We start from the raw sequence: 21263 nt of genomic DNA on the forward strand, positions 1-21263 counted from the left end.
TGGATTAGGCTATTACCGATCATCGGGGCTGAACCACTATAAAATCTCGTGTTATTTACTTCCCTTGATAAAAACTGTCTGTTGTCGTTATAATTCTCTTGAAGGTTTGTCGTAGTTGACGTTCTTACATCGTTGGCTAAATTCACAGTCAACACATTACATCAAGAGTGTGAGTCATGTTGAAGAGGTCCTTCTTGAGGACCCTGTTTATACACTCTGAGTTGTTTATTTCTTTTACATGTTTTATTTTATTTTATTTTTCTGCTTTTCTTTTAGTTTTGTGTGTTTTCGTTTTTTGTTTGTTTTTGGTTTGTTTTGTTGCTATCAGGTTGTTTCAATTATCGCCCCGTGGATATTGTCATCTTCCAGGTGTTCTCTTTCCCTATCTTTTTCATTGCATATTTGTTTTGACATTGAGAACACTGTCTGATTTTCGGTTGGGGGTGGTGAGCTCTCGTGAGCTTTCATTTGGAGAATTACATTGTTGTGCTGAATTTTTAAGTCAAATTTTCTCAAAATTTTCTAAGCATGATTGAAATATATTGTTTGAGTTGGTTTTTGCTATGTTTAGCTATTAAGGAGTGATTTCCAGAGTTCTTTAATGCACTTTCCAAACGTGTGGTAAGATGGTTGTTAACACAAATAGTTGAGAAATTTTTCAAGTTTAAAGTTTTCCATTTTTTTGGTGAGTTGTGAGAGTTGAGAAAACGACTTTTTGAACTTTTATTGATCATTTGAGTTGGTCAAATCCGATTTCTGGAATTTAAAACATGACATGTACTGGAGGGATAATTTCATGTTTAAAAGAGCCTTTGTTGTAATGTTATTTTTCATATTTCTTTTTGTTCATGTATTTATGTGTTGCCTCTTGTCAAAAAAAAAATCAAAAAAAAAAAGAAAAACAATAATAGAACAAGAGCAACATTTCGTTATTGTGTTTTCTTTTTTATGTTATTGTCAAAAAAAAAAATTTGTTCCATATAAAAAAAAAATGAATGAAAGAAACATCACTTCATATGTTTCTTAAAAAAAAAAAAAGTGTTCTTTTCTATATTTATAATTTTCTTTTAGTTAGCTCTTTATTCTTCGAGTTTCTTGTGTAAATCCCAAAAGTTGTTTGTCATTTGAATTCTAATTATTTGATTTGTCTATCTTGTGATCAATATTTGTTCAAATTGTTTGTCCTAAAATGTTGTCTTCTCTCATTTGAGCGTTAATTGTTACAATTCTAACTCCAAGAGTGTCATCTCTCCCATAAAAAAAATAAAAAAATACTTTCAATGCCTGTGAGGAATTTGGAGTTGAGTCCTTTATGCTTTTGAGATTTTTCGATACTATTTGTGTTATGGTTTGTGGTAAGAAATGGATATGGTTTGGGGCACACACACACAACTCTGGGGTTACAACTGAGTAGTTTGCATAGCAATTTCTGATTTCTTGATGATATTTTAAAAGTGTTTGGTTGGTTATGATTGGTTTGACTTGATTATTCAGCTTGATAATTTTCTTCTCCGCTTGGATTGCTAGGGACTAGCAATAAGCTGGTTGGGGGTTGTGATTAGTGCATGAAAATGCACTTATGCAAGCAAAAGTATCTAAATAAATTACATTTTAATTATATATTTTCATGAAATTAATATAAAATATTTATTTGATATGAAAATATGTGATTTTAATTTGATTTATTTGATTTTGTAGAAAAATATGGTAATTTTGCAAAGAGAATAAATAAATGATGATAGAAAGGAAGTCCAAATCCATTGGAAGATGATTTATTCTCTCAAGGCCCAACTACCATGAGGAGATTGAAGAAATGGTTGGAGTCACCTTCTACAAATCATATCACTAATTGATGATATGCTCTTCCACGTATAGAATAAATCAACCAAATAATAGAGATTATATGCACAATATTGTCACATGGAGCAAAGTTGACCAACGTCGGGAGTATTCTCAATCAATCCCATTGTTTGCTAGCATTCCAAGGCATCAATATCTCAATTATATTTGACTAAATGGGAGAAATCAATTTGCTACAATTAGTTTTCCATTATTATTTTATTCAAATTAATGAGAAAATCAATTCTAATTAATTTGCTTTTCATTTTCCCATTGAACGGTTTTAGCATGACAAAATGCTATATAAAGGGGACCTCTTGTACATATTGGTGTGTAATTTTTCATTGGCAAAAACTAGTAAATTTTAGTCTTATTTTGTCTATCTCTTCTCATATTTTCTCTTTAGATTATTGTGAGAATGACTAGCGTTTTTGGCTAGTTTCCTAGATAAGGTAAAGGATGATCCTATATGCAAGGTAAAATTTATTTGTGTTTTGATTCACAAAATTCTTCAAGTTTATACATTTGAGTAATATATTTTTCTTCTATTTTTCTCTATCTCTATATCAATATATTTATCTATTTAGTATTATATAGAAATAGTCATGCTTTTTCTATGTGAATATAATTAGTACAAATATATTGACATTATAATTTTATGAATAGTCTTTTATTGCATTATTGCCAATAAGGTATATTGTCATTCTTAGATTTTGCATAAGATTATTTTCTATGTTCCTAAGGTGAGAATTGTTATTACTCGAATACATTTTATTATATATGTTCTTCATGTTTTATCTTTCGATTAAATTGTTGGGAAGTGAACGATTTAATTGTGTTATATGTGTGAATCAAAATCCAAATAAATGAGCCAAACATATAGGTGATTCTTGAAACCTTATCACTTTTGTTATTGAATTTTTCAACCAATTTTATTTTCGACATTTTCTCAAAAACCACCAACGATTTATTTACTTTTTGCGCTTAAAGTTCTACTAATCACTTTTTGATAAGATATCTCTCTGTGGACACGACCGCCCATACTACACTACAACAACCGCTTTGTGAAGACAAGTTTGGGCGTAATCAGTTTTAAATAGACAGTAATTTTTTTTTTCAGTTAGTTTCAGATGGGCTTTGAATTGAAATACATGCCCATTTTTCTTATTGTTTTGGAAAATTTATTTTGATTACTTATCCTAAAAAAAGCCAATAAATTGGACAAGAATAATATATAAATATAACAGATCATAGATTGGATTTATATTAATAGACAAATTGACATTAATTTATTAAAAATTAATATATATGTAATATGTTTATGTTTATGTGCTATATATATTTGCAGCTTTATAATTATAATTATGCTTCATTGTCCATGTTTCTTCTATAAACAAATTATTCAATATAGGCCATTATTAATATATTTTACAGATAATAATTTCTTGTTTTATAAATTTATTTTTATTTCATATTTGAAACAGGTATGGAAAGATATTATAAAAGAATTGATCCAAATTTATCAAATCCTCCGGCACCGAAAGTAGATATTGATTGCAGTACAAAAAGCCATTGCAGTACAAAGAGACATTGCATCTCAATTGATATGAGTGATCTTCCTACTGATCCTGGACTGCGAATTCCAATTTCAGATTATAGCCTGAATATTCAAGATCAAATTCGAAGACATTATTTGCAGCAAGGGCCTTGTCAACCAAAAAATCATAAATTTCTTCCGAAACTTTTTGGAGGCGTGGAGCGTCAGTTCAACATTGAATGGTATGATCAATTTCCTACTTGGTTAGAGTATAACATCGATAAAAATTTCGCATTTTGTCTATATTGTTATCTTTTTAAGCAAAATAATGGAAACACAAGGTGGTGGTGAGATATTTGTTAGTGAGGGTTTTCAAATTGGAAGAAAACATAAACATTTGCAAATCATGTTGGAAAACATGATAGTTCTCATTACGAATGTTACAAGAAATGTGAAGCCTTGATGAATGAAAAACAACAAATTCAACACATTTTTGTCAAGAAAAACGACAAAGATCGAAAAAGTTACCGTGTTCGATTAACTGCATTAGTTGACAGTATTCGATTTCTTCTACGACAAGGTCTTGCATTTCGTGGTCATGATGAGTCTGAAGATTCTAATAATCAAGGTAACTTTCTTGAACTTCTAAATTTTTTGGCTGATCATAATGAGGAAGTTAGAGCTGTTGCTTTGAAAAATGCTCCTGAAAACCTTAGATTGACTTCCCCAAGGATTCAGAAAGACATTGTAAATGCATGTGCTATTGAAACAATTGAGGTTATTATTAAAGACATGGGAGATGCTGTATTTTCTATTTTAGTTGATGAATCTCGTGATGTATCTATAAAGGAGCAAATGGTTGTAATGTTTCGTTATGTGGACAAGAGAGGGTATGTGATTGAACGATTCATAGGCATTGAACATGTTCCAAATACAACAGCAATCTCACTAAAAATAGCAATTGATAAGCTATTTTCAAAGCATGGGTTGAGCATATCTAGACTACGAGGTCAGGGATATGATGGAGCTAGTAACATGAGTGGAGAATTCAATGGTTTGAAGAGTATTATCATGAAGGAGAATGAATGTGCTTTTTTTGTTCACTGTTCTCATCAGCTTCAATTAACACTCATGGGTGTAGCCAAAAAACATGATTTAATAGGTATTTTATTTTCTTGTAATTATATATTAATACTTGTTATTTAATAAACTATGTAACTATGTTTCCATTTAATGATTTGTATTTAATAAAAAAATTAGGTACTTTTCTCACTGTGGTATCCAATGTGGTGAATATTGTTGGAGCATCATCTAAGCGTCGTGACATTCTTCGAGAAAAACAAGCTCATAAAGTCATTGAAGCCTTAAAAAGTGGACAACTTTCAAGTGGAAAAGGCTTAAATCAAGAAAATGGGATTAAGCGTCCATGTGATACACGATGGGGATCACACTTTGGCACTTTGGTAAGCTTCACTATCATGTTTTCATCTATCCTTGATGTACTTGAGGAAATTACAAATGATAGTTTGAATAGTGACCAAAAATATGAAGCATCTATTATGTTACAAGTGGTGCAATCATATGACTTTGTGTTTAGTTTGCATTTGGTCAAAAATATACTTGGAATATGAGTTGTCGCAAGTCTTACAAAAAGGTGATCAAGATATTGTGAATGTCATGGATTTAGTTAAAGTATGCAAGGAGCAATTACAAATAATGAGAGATAATGGGATTCCTTAGTAGAAGAAGTTTCTAAGTTTTGTGTGGAATTCAATATCGATGTTCTAAATATGGATGGAATGTATTGTGCTCAAGGAAAATCACGACGTAGAGCTCCGAAGCTTACAAATTTTCACTATTTTCGTATTGATTTTTTCAACAGTGTGATAGATTTACAACTACAAGAGCTAAATAGTCGTTTTAATAAGGCTAACACTGAGTTGCTACTTTGTGTAGCATGTTTGTCTCCAAATAATTCTTTTGATGCTTTTGACAAGGAAAAGCTAATTCGTCTTGCTCAGCTCTATCCTTGATAACTCTACAAAATAGAGTTATTTTACCACTTTTTATGTGCTAATTGTTGCTTAATTCTTGAGTTTTAAAATAATTTATTAAGTTTTTAAGTAATTTTGAATTTATTAGTCTTATCATGATTTTATATACTTTTGTGTGTTTTTATAGTTATTTTGTTGTAAAATGTTGTAGTTAATTATTTGAATTATTATTGTTAAGTTAGTGGTAAAAAAATGTTGTATTATTAAACTTAAATGTAAAATATAAATTAAGTTATAATTAATATTTTCAAAGAATTAAATTGATTTATTTTATAGTTGAAACTATTGTATTATGATTTATTTTATATTTATTTTGTATGGAATTTATGCTCTTAAAAAGAAAGAAAAATGAAAGACAATTTGGTATTTTAAAAAAAGCAAGACAAAGATTTGGCATTTATAAAAAGCCTCATTTGGGCCCAAGCCCAACATCAACCTTCAGCCCATGAAGATGTCCCAGCCAAGCTTCTCCACCAAAGGAGCCATGGCCCAAGCCCAAGTTCAGCACTCCATCAGCCACGTCCAACTCCACCAGCCTCCAACATCAATGAAGCTCCTGCCACCTCACGCCCCAAGCACCTCCTTCACAAGACCAATGCCTCCCAACTGAAGCATCAATTCAGCCTTCTGCCCTCAAAGCTGCCCCAACTGCCAGCGCAAGGCCCACGCCCAGCCTGACCCAGCCACCCAACAGCCCCTTTTGCAAAGCTGCCATTTTTATTTTTGAGCCCATAAATTGCTCTACTTGTCCCTTTTGTCTTAAAATACCACTTTTTACCCAATTTTCTACACATTTTACCCCAAAAACATCATTATTATACCCTATAATTTACCCTTATTTGCCATATTATAATTAATTATATTAATTTAATCAATTTAAATTGATTATTTTAATCATCATTTTTGCCTATAAATAAGGGATTTGGGGTGTCCATTTTTGAGGAGGGAGGTTACTATGCCATAATTTCTACACATTCAAAACCTCTCTATTCTCTTCATATTTTTCTTATTTTTATTTCTTTTCTATGTATTTTTAGAGGAAAAAATTGGGGGCTCCAAATTTTCCTATTTATGTTTGTAATTTTTAGTGTGTATTTGATATTCTAGTTATGAGTTTCTAATCTTTTTAAGATTATTAAGGTGATGATGAAACAATTTGTAACTAGATAGTGTTTATTTTGTATGTTGATTTCCCATTTTGTGCAATAAAGTTTATGGAATTTTCTTCTTCAAATATCTTCTTTCATCTTAAATATCATGTATTTTGGATTGTTAGCACATATTTAAACTTTGTTCTTCATTAGTGCAAATACATAATATTCTTTGTGTAAGATGTGTCATTAAATTGTACACATCCATGCTTAGAACAAAAATATTATGTTTTGTCTTATAAATAATGTTCATTGATTTATTTATTATTTCATTAGATTGATTTACACTAAATGCTTTGAAATTATAATTTTGAAAAGTGAAGAAAAATCTTATCTTTTTAGAAATAATTTGTGCTTAAAGTTATAAATCTATTTAGAAAATGATAGTTTAAATTATTTTAACTATCACTAAAACTTGGGAATCAATATACTAATAAATATTATTAAACTTACATTTTGTGGATTCTATTATCTTAATAATCTTTCTTTTACCATCTTCATTTCTATTATTAATTTATGTTATATATATTGTTTTTAATATCTTTATTATTGTCTTTTATTTTATTTTTATTGTTACAAATTTGCATCAATATTTGGAGTTAGGTTAGAATTTATAAATTTTGATTTAAAATAGTTTCCTTTTCGATTTTAGACAACTCATTTGGGTTCGATCTCGTGCTTACACGAAAACTATTCTATAAATACGATTCGTGCGCTTGCGAGTATAAATATTTAAAACATACCCGTTTTGGGTCCATCAATCCTCATGATTTTTCTACAGTGGATTTGAGGGTACTTGAATTTCAACTTCAAACTTATGTTGATGATCTGCGTTCACATACTGAATTTTCAGAATTGAAAGGAATTGCTGACCTTTCAAAAAGATTAGTGGAGACAAATAAACATGAGGTATATCCATTGGTATATTTGCTTATTAAATTGGCATTAACACTCCCAGTTGCAACAACTTCAGTAGAAAGGGCATTTTCAGCTATGAACATTGTGAAAAATCAAATGCGCAACAAAATGGGAGATGAATGGTTGAATGATAGCTTGACTGTGTATCTTGAAAAAGATATATTCAATACTATTGACAATGAGACTATTATTCATCGTTTTCAAACACATGAAAAATCGTCAAGGACAACTTTAAATATATGTGTTGAATGATTGCTTTATTTTGTTAACTTTTTGGAATATTGAGAAAGTTTTTTAAGCATCGATTTGAATGAGTTTGTAATCAATATTAACTTTTTAAATATTTACACAATAAATTAGTATTTTTTATTTTTTATTTTTTGGCATTGAGAAATTTTTTTTGTTAGAAATTTTTTTTTGTGCCCCTTCTAGTATCAAATCCGGAGTCCGCCACTGCAGTATGTATATAGATTCTTAAACTTAATTAATATGAATTCAATCACTTCAAAAGAAAACCAAAACTAGGATTGCCAGAATTAAATTGAAAAGTTTACCTACAAAACAACCAATTTTGTTTAATTTGTATTATGTAACATATACATTCAATTACATCCTTACTTATATATCATTACTTAACAAATTTTGTAAATAAGATCAAAATTCTACCCATATTGTCCTTAATGCCCTTACTTTATCCATTTTTGTATATAAAAAGTACAATTCTAATTCTAAGAAAAATAGAAAGGATTGCCCGTTATAGTAAGTTTATACTATAATTCTAAATATATGACAAGTATATAAAAAGTAAGCCCCACCACCTTTGAGGGATTTAATCTCGAGGAATGAAATAAAGTCATATATATAAAAGTGTGTAGATAACGAAAATTATTGGTTTTAACGGTTTTTTATTTTTTTAATGTTAACTTTAACGGAATATTCTTATATTTAACAGAATATTCTTATATTTTTATATTTAACGGTAGTTTATAAATACTTAAATTTAAATAAAATAAAATAAATAATTAAAAAAATTAAAATAAGATATTTTTGAGATATTTTACAATGATAATTATTTAAAAATAATAAATAATTAAGCAAATTAAAATAGGATATTTTTTTAGATTTTTTACCATGATAATTATTTAAAAATAATAAATAATTAAACAAATTAAAATAAAAAAAATTTAAATATTTTACAATGATAATTATTTAAAAATAATAAAATCATATGCTTTATAATTTAAATAAAATTTAATTAAACTTAAAGTCACTTATTAGAATAATTTCATATTAAACATATAATATAATCTATTGTGAATTAGAAACAAATTACTTTTTTTTAAACTAACAAAAAACTTAAATTTAAAATCCAGGTATAATATTTAATATTACATTAAACATATAATATATAATATCTTGTTGTCACTTCCAAATTCAAAAACTAGAACAAATATATACTTAAACAAAAATAAACAAATAAATTATTTAATTAAAATATGATATTTATTCGAAATTTATACATTAATATAAATTTAATAAAAATAATTAATAAATGTTATAAATAAAATTAACTAAAACGTGAAAATACTCGTTGTTTATATCTAGTATATTTATATGTGTGACAATTCTTGTGATGATGAGAATAAAATTATAAAAGAAATTGCGTCGAATCACATATGGAGAGAATAATGACAGCTCTCCTAATAGGGTGATAGAGCTTGAAGGAAACTTATAAAAGAGATATTTTAACATTTCTTAATATTAAATATATATTTTTTCAAACAAAAAAAAAAAGAAAAAAAAAAGCATCCCATCAGCCACAAATGGAATAGCTCATTATGTAGTCTATTGATTATTTTCTGATAACCTTAAACATTGGAGAGCTGAGCCGTTTGGTATGCAGGAATCTAGACACAAAATAAGAATCTGAACATTTTCTCATGTTTGGTACTGGGTTTGAGTTTTTCTAACCTGGGAATCTGTACTCCGGGAGTTTTAACTTTGCCTGATTCTGGGTTCAAGTGAAACTCATCTGACAAGTGGTTTTCAAATACACAAGAATGTGAAACACTTCAAAATTATTATTATTATTTAAAAAAAAATCTTAAACCAATAATTTTTTAGTTAATGACTTATTTTATTTTTGAAGTTTATAATATAAAAACAAATATACATATATCAAACTATAAAATGATAAATAATATTTGTTTATTCAAATAAATTAATTTTTAAAGCCTTTATATCATTATTTTAGTTTAAAATAACAAATAAAATATTATTACAAATAAAATAAATATATTTTTGTAATTTTAAAAATTATACTTGATTATAGTATTCAATAAATGTATTTTTTTAATTCTGTTAAAAAATATTTCATGAGTAAAATTGTTTATAAATTATTTTGATGAAATATATTATTATATTAATTTTATGAAAATATGAAAACTTAACATATTCTTATGCACAACCAAACACAAAAAGTGATATTTTCAGGAATCACAGATAAGATTACAGTGCACAGCAAACACAATGATGTAAGTTTCCAGACTATCAGATTACCCTCTTCAACTTTCCCAATAATATGAAGACTGTGAACTCCTCATGCCAAATGCCCCCTAATATTTAATATTTAAGCATGTTGTGTGCGTTGGTTATTTTTCATTGTACATATATATATATATAAATGTAATTTTTTAGGTGGCTTGGTATTAGAATATTTTTATAAAGAAGGTGCCAAAAATAATACGAATGAGAGAAAAAATAAAAAATTATATTTTTAGATAGTTTGAAGCTGTTGGAGTTGCTCTTAGGCCTTCTGGCCGGCACTGCCTCTATTCTATCTTGATCTTCCATTTCAACTGAAACTCAGCCCAAATAATAATATATTATCCAAACCTTCCTGGCCAGTACCACGTCAGATCCATATCCACGGATAAGTTTAAAAACATTCACCACTTCAAGAAGCTTACTACTTACTGATATAAAATAAGCACACCAATCAAACGTCGACACATCGTATAGTCGTTTCCTTATTTGTACGAAAATACCCCTACAGGACCTGTGTATTTAACAATTTTCCCACCAATTCCTCTACTCTAATTTAGATAGAAGCGAAGCCGAAGCGTTAGACCGGGGGACCATCACTTTGTACTTTAGCTAATCAGTTCAAAACAATGGCCTTCATGGCCGCCGTACTCCGGCGAAGGCTTTCCGGAAAACTATTTCATCTTCATGTTGTTAGAGTAAGATCGTTTTCGGACTCTGCTTCGGCTTCGAATCGCATAGAGAAGATTCTGGTCGCCAACAGAGGTGAAATCGCATGCAGGATCATGAGAACCGCCAAGCGCCTGGGGATTCGAACCGTTGCCGTTTACAGCGACGCCGATCGCCACTCACTCCACGTAAAATCAGCCGACGAGGCCGTCCGAATCGGCCCGCCTCCGGCTCGATCGAGTTACCTCAGTGCCTCGTCGATTCTTGAGGCCGCGGCTCGTACGGGTGCGCAGGTGAGCTTCTCGGATTTTCTTTGGAAAGCAAGGATAGGATTGGATTTCTGGTTTTGACGCTTTTCGTTTCTTATGGTATAATTAGGCTATTCACCCAGGTTATGGTTTTCTATCGGAAAGTGCCGATTTTGCTCAGCTTTGTGAGTCTAAAGGTCTGATTTTTATAGGGCCTCCTGCCTCTGCCATCCGGGAAATGGGTGATAAAAGGTACTGCTATCGATTTTCAAATGATGCAGCCGTTACTGATTTTCTGTTGTAGTAATTGAGAATTTAGTTTCGTTATAATGGAGTTTACTATGTAATCAGTGCGTCGAAGAGGATAATGGGTGCAGCTGGGGTGCCCCTTGTGCCTGGATACCACGGTAATGAACAAGATGTTGATTTGATGAAACTAGAGGCAGACAAGATAGGGTATCCAGTTTTGATAAAACCCACTCATGGGGGCGGAGGAAAGGTGTGTGGCTTTTCCGCTTTCCTCGTACAATAAATTCAACAATGTAAAACTTGGAAGGTGCTATTTTCAGTTTCCTTTTACTTCATTCTATAATTTGAACTGATAAGAACATGTTAATTACATGCGAGCATTAGTTGCGTGTTAAAGGTAGAGTAGTAACTTTGTGACAAATAATTTTGATGTACTTAGAACCTGTGTGATGAAGAAAGATATAGCCAAGCTAAAGTTACATGTTCAAATATTCTGTTCTTTCATCTCAGAGTTATATTCTTATGGTTTAGATATTTCTAGGGTATGAGGATCGTGCAGAGTCCAGATGAATTTGTTGAATCCTTCCTGGGAGCACAACGCGAGGCTGCTGCTTCATTTGGTGTAAACACAATATTACTGGAGAAATATATTACGCAGCCAAGGCACATAGAAGTCCAGGTTATTTAATTAATATTTATTAATTTGCTGTGCAGTACTTATTTCCAAAAGTTAGTTTCATGGTCTTAACAATATCAGACAAAACAGCTGGGTTTTATTTTTGTCGGAAGCATTGTCTACCAAAACTTTTTTTTGTTGGTCATATAAAATAATATATTCCTTACTTTTTATCACAGATTTTTGGGGACAAAAATGGGAACGTTCTACATTTGTATGAGAGGGATTGCAGTGTGCAGAGAAGACACCAGAAGATAATTGAAGAAGCCCCAGCAGTAATGATCAATTCCCAAATTATCAGTTCATATGTGTCACGTTTCTTCTATTATTTTAATGGAAAATCCTTTCGTGCAGCCAAATATTTCTGATGAGTTCCGGTCTCACTTGGGTCAAGCTGCTGTATCTGCTGCCAAGGTTTAGGTTTTTAAAATCTTCTATTAGTGCTACATGCTACCATATGTTCTTTTTCCCCCATAAAAAGCAATATTATTTTTTCAACAATTGTAGTTATTGTGCATTTTTTTCTGATATAAAAGGCAGTTGGTTATCACAATGCTGGCACTGTGGAGTTTATAGTTGATACTACTTCAGGGAAATTTTATTTCATGGAGATGAACACACGTCTTCAGGTTCTTTTAATCAACAACCTTTTCTGTCAAGTCATTTTTATTGAATTCTCAAAAGTAACATAAGTATAATTGAGTGTATTCAATTGCAGGTTGAGCATCCTGTGACTGAGATGATTGTTGGTCAAGATTTGGTAGAGTGGCAAATTCGTGTGGCAAATGGAGAACCTCTCCCAATTAGTCAGTCTGAGGTGCCCTTGTCAGGTGATTTTCTTTAATCCTGCAAAATGTGCTAAAGATGTGATTTTTGGCCCTGCCTTTGCTTGAATTTTGATACGGTCTTAGATACAAGTTTTTCTATTGATATATGCCTTGTGACAAAGTTTCCTGTGGATGGTTGTGTTGTGAAGCTCTTAGTCTTCTCGATATGTCAAACTTTGATTTTCATAAATGATAATAGGTCATGCCTTTGAAGCCAGAATATATGCTGAAAATGTACCAAAAGGATTTCTTCCTGCAACTGGGGTTCTTCATCACTATCATCACGTTCCAGTCACATCAACAGGTCAGTCACATTACAGTATCCGTGTCACTTGTATATAGTAAAATCAATATTTTAAGCCCACTTTATATTATTGAGCTCCAAGCAATATTCTTTCATAGCCATATTTTTTGTTACCTGATGTTAGTCCTATAATTAATTGTATGATATTATATTATTTTGTCATTGTCTCATTATGATGTATTTCTTTTGATTGATACACCATCTGTTTTCTCAATATGATGTATTTCTTTTGATTGATACACACTATCTGTTTTCTGCAGTTCGAGTTGAAACTGGAGTTGAAGAAGGTGACACTGTTAGTATGCATTACGATCCGATGATTGCTAAGCTTGTAGTATGGGGAGAAAATAGAGCAGCTGCATTGGTTAAATTAAAAGATTGTTTATCAAAGTTTCAGGTATATCTATTCCAGCATGTTTATTAAGCTTTTGTCTTCAGTCAGATATTCTGTTATAATTATTTGATAACCCAGGAGGGGTAGCTCAAATGGTCATGCATTTGGTTTGCTCTAAGATTCAAGTCTCTGTCCTGATCCTCAAATATTCTAGGGTTAGGTTTGGATCAAATATATATATATATATATTTTTAAATTATAATTGTTTGATGAATCCTGGTGAAGTTTGTTTATAGACATGTCTGGAGTAGTAGGTTTATTACCAAGTACAATAGTTTTCTTTTATACAAGGAAATGATTTTTTTTTAAATAAATACCTAATGATTCCTATAACCAGTATAGTTAAGCATGTTGGATCATAGTGCATTGATATTTCATATCCATTTTGTAGTTTTGTTCATCCTCTTTGATCAGTCAGATACTATTGCCCCATATTAAAAAGGCTGTCGCATTCAGTATCAAATTCCCCATTAAATTAATGCTTATTTTCCCCCACAGGTTGCAGGTTTACCAACAAACATTAATTTTCTTCAAAAACTTGCCAATCATTGGGCATTTGAACTAGGAAAAGTAGAAACCCATTTTATAGAACACTATAAAGATGACCTCTTCATTGATCCTAGCGATTCAGTATTAGAAAAACAAGCATACGATGCTGCACGATTTAGTGCAACTCTGGTAGCTGCATGTATAATTGAAAAGGAGCATTCTACACTTAAAGAAAATCTTACTGGTAGGTTTGATCTCAAGCTTTGAGTTGTAAGTCCTTTTTTAAGAGACTATAAGTACTTACATATGATGTCATATTCAGGGGGCAATGGCTTACTCTCTATATGGTACTCTTCTCCACCTTACAGAATCAATCATTGTGCAAGTAGTACAATGGAGCTTGAGTGGGAGAATGAATATGATATCAGCAGCTCAAGGTTATTGACACTTTCTCTTACTTATAAACCAGATGGAAGGTATCTGATTGAGGTATGCTTCGTGCTTTTTATGGGGGTAAAACAGTTGTTTAATTGGCCATTATTTAGCTGTTAATTATTATGTTCAATTACTTATAGCATTTTCATCTGAACTTTTTTGCTCACCACTGACTCTGTTCCATGATATTATTTTTACAGACAACGGGAAACGGTAATCCTGGTGTGGAAGTGAAAGCAGAAAAACTGAGCAAACATGAATTCAGAGTTGAAGTTGATGGTGTAATCATGGATGTTCAATTAGCAGTTTACTCGAAGGTATATCAGTTTTTTCTTTGTCCTGAACTATTTTTTTAAGGCCTCTCCCCATCCCACTAGATAAATGAATAGAATCTTTAGTATGGGTTTTATTTGTATTGTTTGTTCAGTTAAAATTGTAGTTCAACTATTTATAATTCCATATTTGGTTAGCAGGACCAGACCAAGCATATTCATATATGGCACGGTTCACATCATCATCATTTCAAACAGAAACTGGGCCTTGAATTATCTGACGAAGATGAATCTCAACATAAAACCAACTTTGAAACATCGTCTCATCCACTAGGAACTGCCGTGGCGCCCATGGCTGGTTTGGTGGTTAAGGTGCTTGTAAAGAATGGGACAAAAGTAGAGGGAGGGCAGCCAATATTAGTGTTAGAGGCAATGAAGATGGAGGTTTGTATTAGACCTAGGCTTCTAGTTACATTTGGCTTAATCTCATTTCTCAATACAGCAATTTAATGTTTAATTCCTTTTCCTCTTAAAGCATGTTGTAAAGGCACCTTCAACTGGGTATGTCCACGGGCTTCAACTAACAGCTGGGCAGCAGGTTTCTGATGGTAGTGCTCTCTTTAGAATCAAGGTTAGTCGTTTTGCAATTTGCCCAAGTTCAGTTGTGCATTTTTGCTTTATACGAAAAAATTGGCTGCATATGATGCATGTAACTTGGCTTGGCTGGTTAGGCTTTGTATTATATTCTCATGTGTAATCAGGATCTCTTGAACTTTGAAAATAGACACGATCAATATGTGGTTTCCTATGGAAAAAACAGATGTGAGAAGATTAAAGATATTACCGTGTGTTATGGTGATTGCGATTAAGATTTAAGGGTCTAACATAACATAACATAACATGAATGAGCAGGAGGAGGAGCAGAGCACGTGATGATCCTCGCTGTCTCAGACCGTCACGTCACTTGAATAATTAATTGTTCATGAACAGCTCAACGTTGTCTGAATAAAGCTTCAAAAAGTCAAAAAGGGTAACTCAACTCTAAATGTAAATGTAAAGCCTAACGGTATTTTGCAAAATGTAACAGAAACTAGTGTGTATTAATCTGCTGGAATAATTAATGAAAATAATAATACATATATTTATGTATTTGTTATAGTTTTTCTTTAATTATTTTTTACATTATTAATTTATTATGTTGTTAGGTCCCTTTCCTATATAGGACTAGGGTCGTCAATTTAGGACTAGGATTAATAATCCATCCACAGACCTAAATGTGAGATTATTTATCCCAACTAAAATGTGGGATAATTTTTCAAACTCAAAAGTGGGGAACCTCACTTCTTACTAGTTCGTGTTAGAGGAGTCTTTTACCCATCCAATCTAAAACTGAGATTCTAATCGTTAGCCCTCAACCTGTCTAAAGTTGGATTTTATTTTTATGGAATCGGCTGACGGGTTTCTTGGGTTGGTTGGTTAACTTACCAATGATGAATTAAAAATAAACATTGAAACTTGGTATAATGCTTCAACATAATCAAATCTTATTACATATTGATAGATAAAATCAGCAAAGTACTCTTCGAGTTAGTGCCCAAGTCCAATTTCTAATTTCTTCATTCAACATAACATCCAAAATGACAAGGAATACAATCAATAAGCTGTAACACAATTGTATTGCAACCACTTTTTCTTTCTTAAGTGTTGTGTGAGCATAACAAATTCCTTGAGCCATTTCAGTTTCACGCGCGCCCTTTTCCCACGTGATGTTTCCTCCAGAGGTTCTGGTTTCTTCTCATTTTCTGCCGCATTTGGCTTCTTCGTGTTGGTTCATGGTACTTCAACTGCTTCGTCTATCTATTGTTGGGCCTTCTGCTTAGTCCAAGATTTCACTTGGGCTTGTATATGGTCCGGGTCCAAAGGTAATTGAGATTGTCTAACACTACTCCCTCCCTCGAAAAAGACCTTGTCCGCAAGGTCGGGCAGCTCATACATTTGGCAAAATGGCAGGTCCTCCCAAGTAGCATCCTCAAGTGAACTATGGGACCATTGAATGAGTACTTGCTTGATCTCCTTGGGTCCTCTTGTGATAATGCGACTGACAATGATAGCAAGTGGCCAAATTAAGGGACGATGACCGTTATCGATCTCGGGCAGTGGGTAATGGACATGTGGAATTTTCCCACGGAATGGCTTGAGCAACGAAACATGAAAAGTGGGGTGAATTTTGCTTCCAGCGGGAAGTCCGAGTGTGTACGCAGTCGGGCCAACATGTCCTACTACAGGAAACAGACCAAAGTACCTCCTACTCAACTTTGCATTGAGCTTGTGGGCCAACGTGGACTGCCTATAAGGTTGTAGTTTGAGCAATACTAAATCACCAATGGTGATTCAATATGGCGTCTTTTCCGATTAGCCTGCTGGCACATACGCTCTTGTGCACGTTGTAAGTGAAGCTTCAATTGTTGTAAAAGGGCATCTCTGCACGTCAACTCATCTTCAACTGCCTGTACAGTAGTGGAACCTCTTGTATACAATGGAATCGTTGGCAGGGGATGTCCATAGATCGCTTGAAATGGGGTTGTACCAATAGCCGAGTGGTGGCTAGTGTTGTAGTGGTACTCAGCCCAAACTAGAAACTTACTCCATCTCTTTGGATTGTCAGCTATAAATGCTCTTAAATACTGTTCCACATATCGATTTGTCACCTCAGTTTGTCCGTCCGTTTGTGGGTGATACGCGGAGCTCATTTTCAATCGGGTATCCATTAATTCAAAGAGTTTATGCCAGAACTTACTAGTAAAAATGGGATCACGGTCAGATACAATTGTTCGGGGTAGCCCATGGAGACGAATTACCATATTGGAGAAAAGTTCAGCCACCTTAGTAGTTGTATATTGCGCAGGCAGAGAACCAAAATGTGCATATTTTGTGAACCAATCAATGATGACAAGAATAGTAGTGAACCCATGGGAATTTGGAAAACCAACTATGAAATTCATTGCTAGGTCCTCCCAAACACGTTCCGGCAATTCCAACGGTTGCAAAAGACCATAAAGAGCTGTACGTGAATATTTGATAATTTGACAGACAATACACGAAGACACAAATTCTTGCGCATCTTTTCTCATACCTTCCCAGAAAAACTTTGCACTTAATCAGAGGTAGGTTCGTTCAATTCCCGCATGTCCACCCATAGGTGTGTGATGGAACTCTTGTAAAAGCTTGGTCTTCATGCAAGAATCATCACTAACCATCAGCCTATTGTTATGCATCAATAACCTGTCACGAGACGAATAAGGAGGACTTGGGAGCTTGCCCGAATTCAACTGTTGATGTAACGCTATTAGAACTGTACAAGCTTCATTTTCAAGTCTCAACTCTTCCAAAATATCAAATTTCCCACCAGATATAGTAGCTGTCAACTGAACTACGGGTCGCTCATCACGTCAAGAGAGGGCATCAACTGCTGAATTATCACTGCCAGCCTTGTATTATATAGAAAATTGAAATCCCAACAATTTCTGTTAGCAAGATTGTTGCTCGGGCATTTGAATGACATGGGTGAGTATCTCCCTTAAGCTCTTATGATTAGTGTGAATGATAAATTGACGACCTAAGAGGTATTGGCGCCAACGAGTCACTACCTCGACCACAACCCTTAATTCTCCATCATAAGCAGAAGCTCCTAGTAAACGAGGGCCAAGTTTCTTACTGAAATAAGCCAATGGGTGCCCTTCTTGTATCAAAACGCCGCCAAATTCGACAAGGGAAGCATCACTCTCGACTATAAATGTCTTAGAAAAATCCGGCAATCGTAACACAGGGGTAGTGATCATAACATGTTTCAAGGCAATAAAAGATTGTTGTGCAGAATCGGTCCAGTTAAACCCATCTTTCTTCAATAATTCAGTGAGAGGGGCTGCAATGGAAGCATAGAGAGCCACGAATCGTAACCAGTGAGACCAACAAAACCCTTTAATTGCTTGGTATTTTGAGGTTGTGGCCATTCAAGCATTGTCGAAATTTTGGAGGGATCAGCCGCTACACCCTTTTGCGATACTATATGCCCCAAATATTCAATTGTGGTCTGAAAGAAAGAACATTTGCTTGCCTTGGCATGAAACTTATGCTCATGCATCAATTGGAAAACCAAGCAGAGATGATGGAGATGGTTGACCATGCTGCTACTATATACCAGAATATCATAAAAAAAAATCACAAAATGGCGCAAATAGGGTCGAAAAACCTGGTTCATGGTAGCTTGGAAGGTGATCGGTGCATCTGTCAATCCGAAAGACATCACGAAAAATTCATAATGGCCTTCATGGGTGCGAAAGGCGGTCTTGTGGATATCCTGTTGTCCATGCGAATCTGATGGTAACCAACCCTCAAATCAAGCTTTGAAAAAATCACAGCCGCACCTAATTCATCTAACAGCTCGTCAATTGTCGGAATAGGAAATCAATCCTTGATAGTAATACCATTGAGAGCTCGATAATCTACACAGAAGCGCCATGTGCCATCTTTCTTTTTAACCAACAAAACCGGAGAAGAATATGGGTTTGTACTATGCTGGATGAAACCCATTTCCATCAATTCTTGAACAAGTTTTTCCATAATGTCTTTTTGAAAATAGGGGTATCTATATGGTCGAACATTGATGGGAGTGGTTCCAGGTTGTAAATGAATTCGGTGATCCATGGCTCTAATCGGAGGCAGCTGAGTTGGAGTTGCAAAAACAGACTTAAATTCATGTAACAGGTCCTGCGCCTCCAGGGACAATCCCCCCTCCCCCCCCGGGGAGACTCACATTCTTTAGGCCCCTCTCTCATTGGGGTCAATCGCCAAATACATTGAACCTCCTCCATTGATAGGATGGTACTGAATTGATGAAACAAAACATGTTTTGCTTGCCATGCAGGGTTACCATCTAACTTCACCGTGTGTCCTTCCCATTGAAACTCCATTGTCAGGGCATTGTCATCATGGATGCAAGGTCCCAAAGTACAAAGCCATTGCATACCAAGCATAATATCCAAGCCCCAAATGGGCAGAACATATAAATCCACCATGAACTTGTGCATTTGCAACTCCAATGTGACTCCCTTGCACAGTTTGGAACATGATAATGATTGCTCGTTGCCCATGTACACTTTGAATGCCTTAGTAGCTTCCCAAGACAGATGCAATTTCTCAGCTAAATTATCTTGGATGAAATTATTGTTACTACCTGTGTCGATCAACACATCTAAGGATTCTCTGCCATGATTCCCCAAAATGCAGAAGATCTGCGGATTAGTGGAATTTGAGAAAGCATTGAGACTCTCCTCTTCCTCATCCTCTTGCTCCTCACCCTTCTGTTCCATTGAATGCTCACTCACGTCGTTCCCCTCCTCTTGGCCATATAGCAGCAGCACCCTATTCTTACATTTGTGTCCATAATTAAACTTCTCATCGCAGGTAAAACAAAGCCCCTTATTGCGCATCTCTTTCAATTCGGCAGGAGAAAGGTGTTTGATCAAAAGTTGTGGATTGCTAGTCATCACCTTCAGAGCCGAAGTGACTACGGCGTTGCTGTGGAGCGTCAGAGGGACCTGTTTAACGCCCAAACGTGACTTCCACTTAGCGGTGGTTGTAGTATAGATCGGGCGGTCGATTCCACAAGGAGGCAAATAAATAAAGTTAATCAATAAATAAAGTTTAGAGATAAATAATGTGAGGAAAATAGAGCAAGTGATATTTTTGTTGTTTTTGAAATTTAAAGATTAGAAATGAAAATAGAATACAGTGTGATGTAACAATAGGTAACAAATAAGAAGGATCAAGAGTCACCAATATGCATACTTATTTATTTGGATATTTGATTCACAAAAATTACACAAATTGATAGTTCACATCCCAACTATTCATTTGGAAGATTTAACATTAAAGCACAAATATGTTTCACAAAAATGCATTCAGGTGATTAATGAGATAAATCTTATGAGAAATCTAAAATTGACATTATACCATTGGTAATAATGCAATAAAAGATTGGACATAAAACCTAACACATATATTACTTTTACTATTTATAAAATACATAGAAAGAGCATGACTAATTCTATATAGATTTTAGCAAAAGTACATATATATGAGTGAGACGGAGAAAATGATAAAAATATTATCTATATTATTTTTACTAATTTGATAATACATAGAAAGTGCATGACAAAATCTATATACTATTAGTAAACATAAATATAGATAATAAGATGAAGAAGTAGAGATGAAAGAAAATAAATCACTAAAATATATAAAATTTAAGCACATGGTGAATCAAAAATACCAAACAAAGTCATAGTGCATATAGGATCATCCTAACCTTCCTAAGAATGTTAGCCTATTATGCTAGACATTCTCATAGAATTCTAGAAAGACAATATGAGAAATGAGACTAAAATTTGGTAGAGTTTTGCTACCTAAAAATTACATACTAAATGTGAAGAAAATGTCCCTATTTATAAATGGAGAAAATGACTAAAAAGAAATTAAACAACAAAATGGGGTTTACAAAATAAATCTGAAATACTAATAATAAAATATGATTTTGAAAAATCAAATCTTATTATTAATATTAACTTAGCTATTTTTGTGCATGGTCAAAATGTCTTT

At 33.2% G+C, this 21263-nt stretch overlaps 3 protein-coding genes across 3 annotated transcripts; 2 read left to right on the forward strand and 1 right to left on the reverse strand.

The window, feature by feature from the left end:
* Positions 1-3325: 3325 nt before the first annotated feature.
* On the forward strand, positions 3326-7751 carry LOC133813724 (uncharacterized). The gene is made up of 6 exons (XM_062246877.1): positions 3326-3618; positions 3802-4538; positions 4637-4839; positions 5104-5177; positions 5259-5386; positions 7435-7751. The coding sequence occupies exons 1-6, from the start codon at positions 3326-3328 to the stop codon at positions 7749-7751; spliced, it is 1752 nt and encodes a 583-aa protein (XP_062102861.1).
* A 2840-nt stretch (positions 7752-10591) lies between these two features.
* On the forward strand, positions 10592-15755 carry LOC133791618 (methylcrotonoyl-CoA carboxylase subunit alpha, mitochondrial). The gene is made up of 16 exons (XM_062229540.1): positions 10592-11005; positions 11091-11212; positions 11312-11459; positions 11751-11888; positions 12065-12160; positions 12240-12299; positions 12422-12514; positions 12604-12715; positions 12912-13016; positions 13277-13413; positions 13909-14143; positions 14222-14388; positions 14535-14651; positions 14808-15050; positions 15142-15237; positions 15519-15755. The coding sequence occupies exons 1-16, from the start codon at positions 10673-10675 to the stop codon at positions 15537-15539; spliced, it is 2223 nt and encodes a 740-aa protein (XP_062085524.1). The 5' UTR covers positions 10592-10672; the 3' UTR covers positions 15540-15755.
* A 2009-nt stretch (positions 15756-17764) lies between these two features.
* On the reverse strand, positions 17765-20152 carry LOC133813740 (uncharacterized). Its single transcript, XM_062246878.1, has 4 exons — positions 19469-20152; positions 19091-19328; positions 18254-18528; positions 17765-18031 (listed from the first exon to the last, which is right to left on the reverse strand). The coding sequence occupies exons 1-4, from the start codon at positions 20150-20152 to the stop codon at positions 17765-17767; spliced, it is 1464 nt and encodes a 487-aa protein (XP_062102862.1).
* Between the last annotated feature and the right edge of the window lie 1111 nt (positions 20153-21263).

The sequence above is a fragment of the Humulus lupulus genome, chromosome 1, assembly GCF_963169125.1.
Source record: "Humulus lupulus chromosome 1, drHumLupu1.1, whole genome shotgun sequence".
In the NCBI taxonomy this organism is placed as follows: domain Eukaryota; kingdom Viridiplantae; phylum Streptophyta; class Magnoliopsida; order Rosales; family Cannabaceae; genus Humulus; species Humulus lupulus.